This window comes from Electrophorus electricus, chromosome 17 (genome assembly GCF_013358815.1).
Source record: "Electrophorus electricus isolate fEleEle1 chromosome 17, fEleEle1.pri, whole genome shotgun sequence".
Taxonomy (NCBI): domain Eukaryota; kingdom Metazoa; phylum Chordata; class Actinopteri; order Gymnotiformes; family Gymnotidae; genus Electrophorus; species Electrophorus electricus.
The window spans coordinates 5,917,826-5,926,733 of record NC_049551.1 but is presented as its reverse complement, the minus strand read 5'-3'; the positions used below and the strand labels follow the sequence as shown (position 1 = coordinate 5,926,733).

The following is an 8,908-nucleotide window of genomic DNA, read 5'->3' as shown; positions in this document are numbered from 1 at the left end:
AGAGAGAGAGAGAGAGAGAGAGAGAGAGAGAGTGAGAGGGAGAGAGAGAGAGAGAGGGAAAGGGAGAGAGAGAGAGAGAGGGGGGAGAGAGAGAGAGAGAGAGAGAGAGAGAGAGAGAGAGAGAGAGAGTGGGAGAGAGAGAGAGAGAGAGAGAGAGAGAGAGAGAGAGGGGGAGAGAGAGAGAGAGAGAGAGAGAGAGAGAGAGAGAGAGAGAGAGAGAGAGAGAGAGAGAGAGAGAGAGAGGGGGGGCACAGAGGCTCTCACAGTAAAAGACTGACAGAAAGGGCAAATGAACAAAGCAAAGTCTCCAAACATCTCAATCCTACAATAAAGCAGAGTGGAAAAGAGCTGACAGTAAACGTGATGTAATGTGTGAATAAAGTTCAACATTTTTACAGGCTAGTAAGAAGGGTAATGTAAAAACCTTCTTTTTCTTTGATTCTTTTCTACTTTTAAGCCACGGTCTCTAAGGTTCTGACCTTAAAAGACTGGTGAATCTCTGCCTAAGTGGTACTCAAAATTAGGATGAGTCTGAAATACTGATCCTTAGACCTTGAGCATAACTAACGCGCCAGGGTTCGACATGGTCACAGAGAACTCTTGGGTGAAATCTCTGCTTAGCCTGGATTTGTGAACATTCCTAACCGCACATTTAATGTACCCAGCAATATCAGGTAACAGGAGGATGTCAGCAGCTTCAGGATGTAAGAGGAGACAGATTCAATTCAAACCATAAACACCACTGCTATCACTGCAGTACAGATATTACAATGTTTTTCAAAGCACTCTGAAGGGAGTAGCAATATTTTCCAGCACTGTGTGGTTTTCAAGACCAAGAAGACCCAAACGAGTGTTGAAGAAAGAGAAGCAGAAAAAGTAGTATTTCCACCCTTTGTTTCCTTCAAAGAGAAAGAAATAATGTTATACGTTCTCTTTGAAAAGCTACGCCAGGAGGCTGCTTAGTTGTTGGTGACTCAGTAATGTGAGTAATTGTTTGAAGAGATGGCAGATGTCTGGAATTGAATGTAATTATGAGTAATAGCTGAGCTGAAAATCACTGTGTCATACAGGCTAATGTAACGGTTTAAAATAGTTATTTAATATACGATATAATAGTAAAAGCATTTAGTAGGTATATTGTAGGTATATTTCGTGAAATTCTTACTACATGGGTTTGGCACCACCTGCTGGTTGGTCAATCACATGCAGCCTCATCTTAAAGGAATCTTGGGAAACTCGGGTAAGAGTAAACTAACTAGGCTACATTGCTGTGACTCAGGCAAATGTTATGTTAGCTTTTATATTCATAAATAATAACACTTGGGGGCCAACATGTTGAAGCCGGGATTATCACAGTGAGCTATTTAAGTAAGTAATTTTACTGGAGATACGCAAGGCTAAATTAATGTTAGCTTGTTTTATTTAGACAGATAAGATCAAAGAACGAATGAACCTTCATTTTGAGATTACCATACTCATTGCAGATAAGCAAGGTTGTGATTACGACAACACAGTAGGCTGGCTATATATAGTTTATTCTGATCCATTGTTGGTTAGATCAACAAAACCAATTAATCAAAAGGTTTTATCCTGCTTGAATTTAAAAGTCTTTTGTGTTTGTGTAAAATCAATATAGCAAACATCAGTTACAAAGGCAAACATAAAATGTATTTTAATTGTTCATAAAAGAAAAAAGGCAAGTAAAATCATAATTATAAACAAAAGACAACAAGAGAAGAACTTTAGTACGGACATACAAAAACAATAAAGTATAAATAAACAAAGTGGAAATCCTTAAATGACTCATTCTAATGGAGGCTTTTGGGAGGACTTCGTGAATATTCCAGAGGTACTTTGGTATATAGGGATTCATTTCTCAGAACACCATTATGACTGTCCTGAGCCAAAAAGACTGTCAGTGGGAAATCCATTTGAGGTGAGGTTTTTTTTTTGTTTGTTTGTTTGTTTTCTTAATCAAGTCTAGAGGGGGTGTGGCTAATCTGTGGTCCATCCCCCTTTGTCCTTACAACGATGGTTCAGTCCATTGGTGTATGTTTAACCAAAACAACATGATGTAGTCTCCTTCAACTCATGGTACCCCTGGTGGTTAGGCTCTGTGAAAAGACAGAGAGGGCTGTTAGGGGTATAAATTCTATCATCGTCCATATTTTTGTCAAAAGCCTCCTTCAGAATTTGAATATGTCAATATTCCATCTTGTAAAACCCAATGTACAAAGCTTGTAAATAGGTAATTTATAGAAAATAATTTTGTCTAATTTATGTTGTACTTATCAGAACACATTACATAAATAACACAAATTTAAATGACTTAAAAGTAAATTATTTTCCATAAACGTTTTAGCACAATAAAGCAGACTTTATATGGCACACGTTTCAGTTGTTTCCATTTACATATATATTCACATTGATCCCCTATCATTTTATGCAGTAATTTTGCATATCCATAATTGATACAGGTGGCCTTCTGAACCTAGGCTAAATATGAAGTAGCCTAGGACCTTCTCATATTTCAAATTATATTTTACAGCAACGTTATGTGTGGAAGAGATCACTTGATTATTTTTTGAACATCCCATATGATGTACACAAATATGCCCACTAGAAGGATGCGCTTTAGTAGGTAGATGATAGTAACTGTACCGAGTGTCATGTTCTCTTCCACGAGAGGGTGCTGTTCAGGGCAATTCACCACATTTCCTCTGGCTGCCCCGAGTACTGTCATGATGTCCACCAGGTTGTGCTTGCCCTCCTCCCTGGCCTCCCTCATCTCCTCCTCCAGCTCCTCAGCTGCCTCCGCAGATTCCTCGGCCTGCTCCTCCGTCAGAATTCTCTTGCCCCCTTTCATCTGCGGGGGCGCCAAAGAGCACAGGGCCCTGAGCTGTCCGTAGGAGCGCAGCTGTGCCACATTGGCACGCAGGAAGAGTAGCAGTACGTTCAGGTCATTGAGCGGACAACCCAGCTTCTGTCCACTGATGAGGCCTAGGGCAGGGAGCACCTCGTACAGCGAGAGGAAGCTCGTGTCCCAGCAGAAGAGACGCAGCAGGCTGAAGAGCACAATGGGTGCGAGCATGACGTAGATGGCGCCGTTGGCCACGCTAATGACCTGGAACACCAGCAGGCCCGGCATCTTGCACTGCACCACTTCGGGCACCCAGGGCTGGTCACGCAGGAGCCCTGTGCGCACGAAGCAGCTGAACTCGTCCTGCAGGAAAGCTGACAGGTGGAAGTAGACCAGGTACAGGCAGGAGGCTGACATGAAGGTCAGCAAGAGGAAGCCACGCAGGAACAGCATGCTGACCAGGAAGTAGGAGGCGTGCTTGCACTGCATGTATCTCTCCAGCAGGGGGTACTCAAAGTAACGCTTCCGCTTGGCTCTGATGAACAGAGTGTTTTAATTGAAACAGTGCATCACTCTTCTTTTGACAAAGAGACAAAGTGGCTGACTAAAAGCCCTTCAATTTCAGTTTCAATCACAGGCCAAAAGAAAATTGTAAAATACAGTGCATTCACACGTCTACATTAGAAAGTTTTTTTACTCCTTTGGATCTACCATCTTTACCATCTGATAATCAACATGAAATCCATGCCAACAAAGCTCTCATCATGTTCAGTATTTAACAATTTAGATTTCTATTTCCATATATGGAAGCCTATGACTTCTTCATTAAAGAATAACGTTAATTATGTCTGCTGGCAAACACAAATGGAAGTCTTAAACAGAGACTCGGTTGTCACACTTACTGCCACAGTTCTGCCTGGAACTCTTGGGGACTTTCTGAGCTCTGCTGGAGTTCCAGGATGGTCTGGGCCAGGCGCACCGAGCGGTTGTAGGACTTGTCCAGCTCATCAATGATGAAGAGTAGGTCTGAGCCCAGGCTTGGCATGGCCAGAAACCGCCAGATCAGTGCCGGCAAATACATCATCATCGCCATAATCAGCAAGGAGTATGGGAACATCTGAGAGATGCACACAATCAGTGAGCAGAAAATCAAAACACTTCATTATCTTTGCATCATGGTCATCAAAGCTTATTTGGTTTATTATGTCTTAAAAGGGATTCAAATTGATATTCAGTAAATGGATGTTTTTATTAGTCATAAATTTTGAAACGTGTTCAGATACGCAGTGTAAAAATGTCTGCAGTGGTGTTGCTTTCCTGTTAGCAAAACTCTTTGCATGTTTGAGTTTGGAAAAGTTGCTGTTTGTCTTCCCATGATAGATTGCACCAACGGAGAACCGCACCTTGTGCACCCAGAGGGAACGCTCTTCCACATTCCCGTTTGTGTCGAACTCATGGTGCATCACAATGTCCCAGCAGTACGTGTCCACATACGCAGCCTGCTTGGCAGTGAAGTTGCTGGGAGGGAAACAGCTAATCTGTGGGCCTGAAATGACAAATAAACATGTTGGTCCTGGACTTAAAAAAAAAAAAAACCTTTTGACATAAGCAGTTGTAGCCCTGAATCCAGTTTAAATTCCAGTGGTGATTCCTAGTTGGAAATAAACAAATCTTCTTTTAAAATTTAGTTTAGTACAAGCCTAACATAGGCTTACATAGCCTAAAATAAGTCTACCTTGGTGTGGTCAATGTATCATCAACATATGATCACCACCGTTGCTGTTATGATTCCCCTTTCATCAGGTGAGATTAGAGAAAGGCTGGGTGTAAGAGCTGGCTGGCATGGCTTTTCCAGTCTCACACTCTTTCTGGCGCACAGCTGGTGGAAACCACAGCAGCTGCAGCAGAGGGTGGAGGAGGCTGTGTGAGGGTGTGTCGCCACGGCCGAGGAGAAGCCAAGCTCCTGCTTTGAATACACTCCTAAAACAGCAGTGTCTTCCTCCAAGACTTACAGTCAACCCCCAATTTACGTCCTGAACAAGACATCGCCCACATCCACATGTATTGCAGTGAGCTGCAGAGAACGTGGCTCAGTAAATTACATGATACAAGTCTTGCTTAAAGCAGACTGCTGAGGCTGACAAGGAGAACCGAAATAAACGCTGAAATAAACATCTTTTTTTTTTTTTTTTTTTTTTTTTTGCACCAAAGGCAGAGACACTAAGGGATTTAAAAGATAAATTTAAAGATAAAACAGGCACTATATGTTTTATTGTTCAGCGTATAGTACCTGTGCTAAATACATTCACAGGAAGAAAAGATTAACAGCTTCTGCAAAATAAAATTTGTCCACCAACAATTTAATATTCCACTCCAAATATTTGTGTTTGGTAAGCATTCTAAAGACCAAATGTGACCACAAACCAGACTCTACCAGTGTGCACTAGACTCTGCTTGCTTAGCATGACTGCTGCTTTAATTAGCATATCATCTGGTTGGCCTGAAATAGAGAACTGGGAGAGAGCCGGCTCACTGTAATTACAGACCCTTGTCATCTTTCCACGTCTCTCTTAATCATCCTCATACCAATTAACATCTGTGTGAGCTGATTGCAGACCAACTCCAGAGGAACTGATTGCAACCTCAAAGTCAGCTGCCTTCCCCAGACAGCTTGCTCTTTCAAAGAGCCTGGTAAGATAAATCTAGCAGAATAGTGTCATTTATTTCAAAACCCCTACTGGCCTGTCAGCCTAATATTCCTACAAAACAAATGACTATAACTGTCTTTTTAAAAAAATAATAAAAAAAGGGAAAAGGTGCATTTGAAATTGATGTTGACATTTAATTAGCTTTGCCTCAGCCTGCTTCCTTTCCTTTAACATACTTCCTTTACAAGTTTCAAAGTTGCTCATGCCAAATTAGTAGAATTTCACCAAATAAATAACAAGCTAATATCAAGGTTTGAACTGCATGACCAGTAGTCCAATCACCACCCTACATTAGTCTAACACTTCTTAGACACCAGTACCACACAGCTGATTCTTATTTAGACATCTTCAGTCTGTTTGCCTTTTATATGTTAGATACAGATAACTAATTAGCAGATAACAGGGTACTAACAATTCTTACATAAATCTTTAATACTCCAATAATTTTTGTAGAAATATAATTGCATCTGCTGAACAAATATCAAGTTAATTCCCTTTCATCTAAACTTGTAAACCAAAGAACGTCCTGTGAGATCCAAAGGCCAGAGAGAACAGGGAAGATACTCCAGAGAATAACCGTGGGCTCCAATACACTGGGGTTTTGCTCTAAATCACTTTTAAAAAACTTTTCTGATCTAAGTGAACACAAGTGAACACAACAGCAACTGCTGGCCTGAACCTATGTTTGGACACAGACAGAAAAAAAGAGAGGTACTAACCAATAGAGACCTCTCGAGCAAATGCCAAAGAAACCAGCAGGAGAGGCAGTCCCACAGACACAAACTTAATAACTCTGTCCAAGGGCAGCTCCAGTTCAAGATGGCGGATGCGGTTGTCTCCGTCGCCGTCCCGGAGCAGGGCGTCATGCAGGACAGCCCGTGCTGCTGTGTGGGCGATGGACATGATGGAGGCTGAGGAGAGGATAATAGCATGCAAGTAGCTCCAGGTTGAGTGGCATTCTCCTTCCAAAGATCAGATTTGAATATAAAATCATATGCATGTAAAATACTCCAAGACTTATTGCAAGATATTTTGGACTCCTGCAAGATTACAGGAAAAGAAGAATAATTAGATCCAAGGCCACATCATTAACATTTTGTTTTGTTTTGTTTTACCAGAATGCTGCACTTGTTTTTGCCCAGGAAATCATCCGTTTAATTTATTACAATTTGGCTAATTACCAACTGCTGGTTGCCAGTTCCCCTAAACCAGATAGTATGATAAATTCAGAACTGAGTCATGTGCATTTAAGAGTACAGTACCTTCAGTGACCTGCTGCAGTGAATGGTAAGTGCTAATGGCCGAATAGCTCCAGCGATGACCTGGTCCTCAGGCTGGAGAGGACCAGGGTGCTGGCGAGGTCTTTATGTACTGGGGAAGGGCTAAAGTAAATGGGAGGTTGCACTGGACAGGGTTTAAGGTGTAATTAAAGGGGTTATAGAACATTCTGGAACCCCAAGGGGCTGGACCAGCAGCAGAGAGAGAGAGAGGTGAGAGAGAGAAAACATGACAGTATGGTTAGAGTGTCTGAGGGAGAGGGAGGGGGAGAGAGAGAAGGATAAAGAGAGAGAGAGAGAGAGGATGGGAGAGAGAGATACATCTTGAGAAATAAATAGGGAAGGCAGAGAACTGTAAGGCAACAGATCCATAAAATGCCCATCACGCTGGCGGCACCCTTTGCTTCAAACACACACGCCTCTGCGGCTTTTCCTGCCTCTGTAATTGCCCTTACTATTTATATATCGCTGCCCTGAGTAGACCTACCATTCCTCTGAACTAGCATGAGAAATCTGGAGCACTGCCACAAGTACAGCTATTTCAGTGTCACTCAGAGAGCTTTGAGAGGCTCGGTTACTTTAGAGTGCTGGTTAACAGCACATCGGCCAACCTTTCTGCAAGTTGTACAGAACATAGTGCCTTTCATGCAAAGCTTCTTTCTTCTTTGTTAAAAAGGGGTGTAGTAATTGCACATGTGGTAATGCTGCTCTTTAAGAATGGAAGTGTACAACATTTCTCCTCACTGAAATGCACCAAGATTATTGTGGGTTTCCAGTCTGGTCCTTAAGGCTTTCTAGCTACTTTATAGTTCTGCTCTGTAACTGCATACCGCAAAGCTCAGATCTAGAATGTCATGCTCAGAGCAATGCACCAAGGTCAAATTGTTCAGATGAGATTAAGAACTAGGCACACACACTATGTCCATGAAGACCATATGTCCTAAGATGCAGGCCACATGTGCAAGAAACAGCCTGTAATCTCTGATTATTTAAGGGGGAACCAAGCCTTCCTCTGATTTTTATAAACTGTAATCATCCCTTCCACCCTCCCACCACCCAACGTGTATGCACTAGACTGCTAGAGGACAAGAAACCAAAAAAAACGTAGATCAGTAAAAACAGAGCACTCACCCTTAAATTGGCTAGCAGAGCCTTTCAGTTTTAATTATTTTTCAGTGCACTTTGTAACGCTGAATCCAGCTCCTTGTTCACTACATTTCTCTAAAGTACATTTGGTGTAAACAGTCTTAAGACAGGGTTTTAGTGCATAAAATGAATAGCAAAATACCTGCACATCTAGAGCAAGCATTTTGTGGAATCCTGTCCATTTTGAAGAATGTTAAAGGAAAACAATCATGAAACCTGAAACAAACTGGATTATTTATGGCTGCCACTCAGAATGCTTGAGCTGGGAGTTCATTTACTGAATTAGCTGTGGAATTTTGATCAGTTTTACTTAACCAGGTGGTATTGAAAACCTTATAAGTCATCTTCTGATGCAAATCTATATAATAACATGCTGGGTAGTCTGGACATTAAAGAAAAGCACTGTACGTACCTTTTTTCTTTTTGTTGTCTAGATCAAAGCCTAAATAGCATTATTAAGCCCTGAACTATCATTAAATATGAATCAAATCTACAAAATTGACGCTCTTAATTATCCCAATAAAATCCCAAGTTACTTTATTCTCTAGGTGCATTTTACAGGTGTATGGTCAGACTGTAGCCCTGCACTAAGCCATCTATGCTGTTGTGTACAGTGTTCATTTGTGCCCAGTGTCTGACCACAGGACTTCTGTTGGACATATATTATTTGGCTGGTGGACCATTCTCAATACAGCAGTGATCTTCACGTGCTTTTGGCATAGTGGTGGACGTTGCGCTGGTAGGAGTGTATCAGGCCCAGCAGTGATGCTGGATGGCTTGCACACATGTGTGGAAGGTACTCTGCTAATCTGAAATATCCAGCCTACAGCCATTCTTCTTCAGAAATGGGCAATTAATGCAGTTGGAGAATAGCTAATATAAACCGTGTAATGGAGCAGGTAATTTTAAAAGGCTAC

At 41.7% G+C, this 8,908-nt stretch overlaps 1 protein-coding gene across 2 annotated transcripts; it reads right to left on the bottom strand.

Moving 5' to 3' along the window:
• Positions 1–1,618: 1,618 nt before the first annotated feature.
• On the bottom strand, positions 1,619–6,887 carry panx3 (pannexin 3). Of its 2 annotated transcripts, XM_027012705.2 has the most exons (6): positions 6,831–6,887; positions 6,288–6,479; positions 4,264–4,406; positions 3,763–3,977; positions 2,662–3,395; positions 1,619–2,114 (listed from the first exon to the last, which is right to left on the bottom strand). In XM_027012705.2, the coding sequence occupies exons 2-6, from the start codon at positions 6,469–6,471 to the stop codon at positions 2,056–2,058; spliced, it is 1,335 nt and encodes a 444-aa protein (XP_026868506.2). In that variant the 5' UTR covers positions 6,472–6,479; positions 6,831–6,887; the 3' UTR covers positions 1,619–2,055. The 2 variants fall into 2 exon arrangements, with proteins under 2 accessions (XP_026868506.2, XP_026868505.2); XM_027012704.2 differs by lacking the exon at positions 1,619–2,114 and having other exon boundaries at positions 2,570–3,395.
• Positions 6,888–8,908: the final 2,021 nt, after the last annotated feature.